This window comes from Nicotiana attenuata, chromosome 12 (genome assembly GCF_001879085.1).
Source record: "Nicotiana attenuata strain UT chromosome 12, NIATTr2, whole genome shotgun sequence".
Taxonomy (NCBI): Eukaryota; Viridiplantae; Streptophyta; class Magnoliopsida; order Solanales; family Solanaceae; genus Nicotiana; species Nicotiana attenuata.
In genome coordinates this window covers 33,116,274-33,119,754 of record NC_032000.1, presented here as the reverse complement: position 1 = coordinate 33,119,754, position 3,481 = coordinate 33,116,274, and the positions used below count along the sequence as shown (strand labels likewise).

Genomic DNA, 3,481 nt, shown 5'->3' with positions numbered 1-3,481 from the left:
ATTAAAAGATTAAACAATAAAATAATAATAAAAAATTGATGAATAGTAACGGGGAGATGAATACTATTCATGAGACAAAAATGGGGGAGGGTTGGAGTAAAATTGAATTTGTTCTTCCTTGTCACATTCTTTTGAGTACATTATTGCCGTCACTATCACTCCATTCCCAGCAAATTCCCATCACACACACAGCTTACAGCTAATTCATATATATGCACATTGTGAGTTGACAGCCCACCAAATAGTGTCAAAATTTCCATCTCATCTTTCTCTTTCTATAACACACTACTTCTTCTCCCGACAATGTCTTAACTCTTATGCAGCAGAGTGCTGACACTGACAACAAATACCCACTTCTTTATTACTTTCTTCATTTTGCCTCGTACTTCCCACTTTACTCACTCTCAAGATTCTTTCTTCTTCTTCTTTCCTTTTACTACTTCTCTACCACTTATAATTAACTATGTTACAGAAAGAGACAAATGTAGTCTTTTCTTAACTCGAATTTACTGTCACTATAAACCACCTACTCTAAATCTTGAATCTCTTTTTGTTATACAACTTCCAAGAATTGATACCAAACAACCCCTTTACATTTTTTTTTTTTGCTTTCTTCTTTCTAATATTTTCTTTCAATTTGAGATCTGGGAACTTTAGTTTTGATCAATGGAGGGTGCTGACATGAATAAGCCTGAGCAGGTGTTCAATTCTTTAGAGCCAGAATTCTCTGTTTCATCACCAGTGACTCGTCAAAAATCAGCTGCTGCTAAACAGATTATTGAGAATCATTACAAGAACTATCTTCAAGGCTTACAAGATCGCTTAGAAAGGTTCTTGTTTTTTTCTTTACTTGCCTGCATTTACACAATATCGTACTGTAGTTTATTTGTGTTGACATGGGGTTTGTTGTAATTTTTTTTCAGGCGAAGAACGTTGCAGAGGAAGGCGCAAGAAGCACAGATACCGGATGATGAGCAAGAGAAGATGCTGAGGAATTTGGAAAGGAGGGAGACTGAGTACATGAGATTGCAGAGGCATAAAGTTGGAATTGATGACTTTGAATTGTTGACTGTCATTGGTAAAGGCGCATTTGGTGAGGTACATTGTCTTTCTCACAACTCTATTTCACATAATGGTTTTCTATAATTCATGATGTAATTTTACTTAAGAAGATGGTCGGATGGTAATCGTATTAGATGCATAATAGAGCAGAATAGATATAGAGGATTCATACAGCCGACCCTAATTAGTTGGGAATTGGGGCATAGCTCATTGGTTGATTGATTTAGTAATTTACAGCTGATTAGATGCATGGATCAACAAATCAAATGACCCTGTTCGATTGGAGTAACTTAAAGTATGTCTTTGTGTTTCCTATTAAGTGATTATTCAGGCTAAAGTTTGTACCATTGCAAGTAATTAAACATCAAAAACAAAAATTATCTAGGCTGAGCAACTTATGCTAGCCAAAACTTGTTACTTTGGACTAGTCGCGAGCAAAGAGATGTGTAACTTATTCATATAGACAGATATAGAAGATCTTAATTGGCATATCGTCCCAAGCTGATCATCTCTATTGAGGAAGTTTAATTGATTAAACACAATGATAGATTAAGAGAGATCAGTTTACTGGTAAACTGAGCATCTCTGGAGAAATATCTGCACACCATAGTTCTCGTGATGCTGTTTTAAGACTTTCGCTCTGACATGGCAGTGGAGAAGCAAACACGCATCTCCTGCTCGTACTGGTTGTTTCCACAATGTTTTCTGATGATATCAAATGGGATATCCGCTCGGATACCTGATAGCTTTTTTATCTGATCTTTAAAACTGCATCAACTCCCTTTTTTCCCCATGTGAATAGTGGTTGGGCAAGAGTCTCTTTTGTGTTCTCCTTTGTTCTAAGATTTATGTTTTTTTCCCTTGTAATGTTTGTCAAGAAGGAGGAGCTCATTAATTGAGCATAAGCTATATGCCAGACATACGAGATCCACGCTTATCCTGAATGTGAACTTAAATTTCTTCAAACTCTACTTTCAGTTAGAGCTCTATTGCCTTAGCATATTAAGACATAAAATTACGCAATGTTGAAATGTGGACACAGATAAAACAGATTTTACATGAAATGATTTTCTTACATGATCTGATTACTTAATGCAGGTTAGACTATGTCGATCCAAAAGTACTGGTGAAGTATTTGCCATGAAGAAATTGAAGAAATCAGAGATGCTTAGCCGGGGGCAGGTGAGAGATTGATGGTATTAGGAAAAAATGTTCTTATCGAAAGTTTATATAAGACTATTTGCAGAATCTGGCTGTAGAATTTACTAATCATCATGCTTCTTGTATGGCAGTAACGCTACATATTAGTTAGTTAGAGGAGCATAGTTAGGGTACATAAGGATATAATCTTCTAATAGATCCGTTTGAAAACATCACTAAATATCATAGTGTAGAAGCTAAAAAAGGGCAGCCCGGTGCACAAAGCATCCCGCGTTCACGCAGGGTCTAGGGGAGGGCCGCACCCGAAGGGGGTGTAATGTAGGCAGCCTACCCTGATTCCACGGCTTGAACCTGTGACCTATAAGTCACATGGAGACAACTTGACCGTTGCTCCAAGGCTCCCCTTCAAAATTAAATTGCACACATGGAGTAGGCTTAACTTATTGCAAATTTTTAAGACTAGACTAATCAATAGCAGAAACGAAATTAAATTAACAACATTTGACCACAGATTTAGGAACATAGAGAGTGAGGTGCCCAAATTGGCATAAGTCTTCTCCTTCTCATACCATTTTAGTGTAAGTGAACTAAAGAGTACAATATTAAGCTACAGATTTAGGTTTATGAATATCGTGTGTGCAATTGCAATAATCTATTTACAAATTCTATGGTTAATTCCATGTCTACAATTATAATATTCAAGTATGCTGATATAAATAAACTTCATGTGGTTATTTTAGGTTGAGCATGTCAGATCTGAGAGGAATTTGCTAGTAGAGGTTGATAGTCGGTGCATAGTGAAACTCTTCTATTCTTTCCAAGATTCAGATTTCTTGTACCTTATCATGGAATATTTACCTGGTGGTGACATTATGACCTTACTAATGAGAGAAGATATTCTTTCTGAAGATGTCGCACGGTTCTATATGGCAGAAAGTATTTTAGCAATTCATTCTATTCATCAGCACAATTATGTGCACAGGTATCTGAACAATGCATCAATTGGCTTTTTCTGCAGTCTTGCATGTTACATTTCGATTCACCATATTATATAAAAGTATCCGCAAATACATGCATCTATATTAGCATTAGTAAGCGAGAGAACAAACTTGCCTGTTTCCATGCTTTCTGTTGGTAAAGAATTTTCTGTTATTATGGAGTATCATGGAAGTGAAAATTTCTCTTACTATCCATTTAGAAAACATTTATCTGTTTACCACAAGTTCCTCTCGAGCCCCTTTGTCCCCCCCCCCCCCCC

At 36.5% G+C, this 3,481-nt stretch overlaps 1 protein-coding gene across 1 annotated transcript in view; it reads left to right on the top strand.

Annotated features, from left to right (window-relative positions):
• Positions 235–3,481, top strand: part of LOC109235535 (serine/threonine-protein kinase 38-like) — a 12,029-nt gene continuing 8,782 nt past the window's right edge. Inside the window, exons 1-4 of the mRNA XM_019401685.1 lie at positions 235–830; positions 924–1,098; positions 2,161–2,244; positions 2,964–3,205. Of these exons, the coding sequence (XP_019257230.1) occupies positions 667–830; positions 924–1,098; positions 2,161–2,244; positions 2,964–3,205 (665 nt within the window). The 5' untranslated portion in view covers positions 235–666. The remainder of the gene's footprint in view (positions 831–923; positions 1,099–2,160; positions 2,245–2,963; positions 3,206–3,481) is intronic.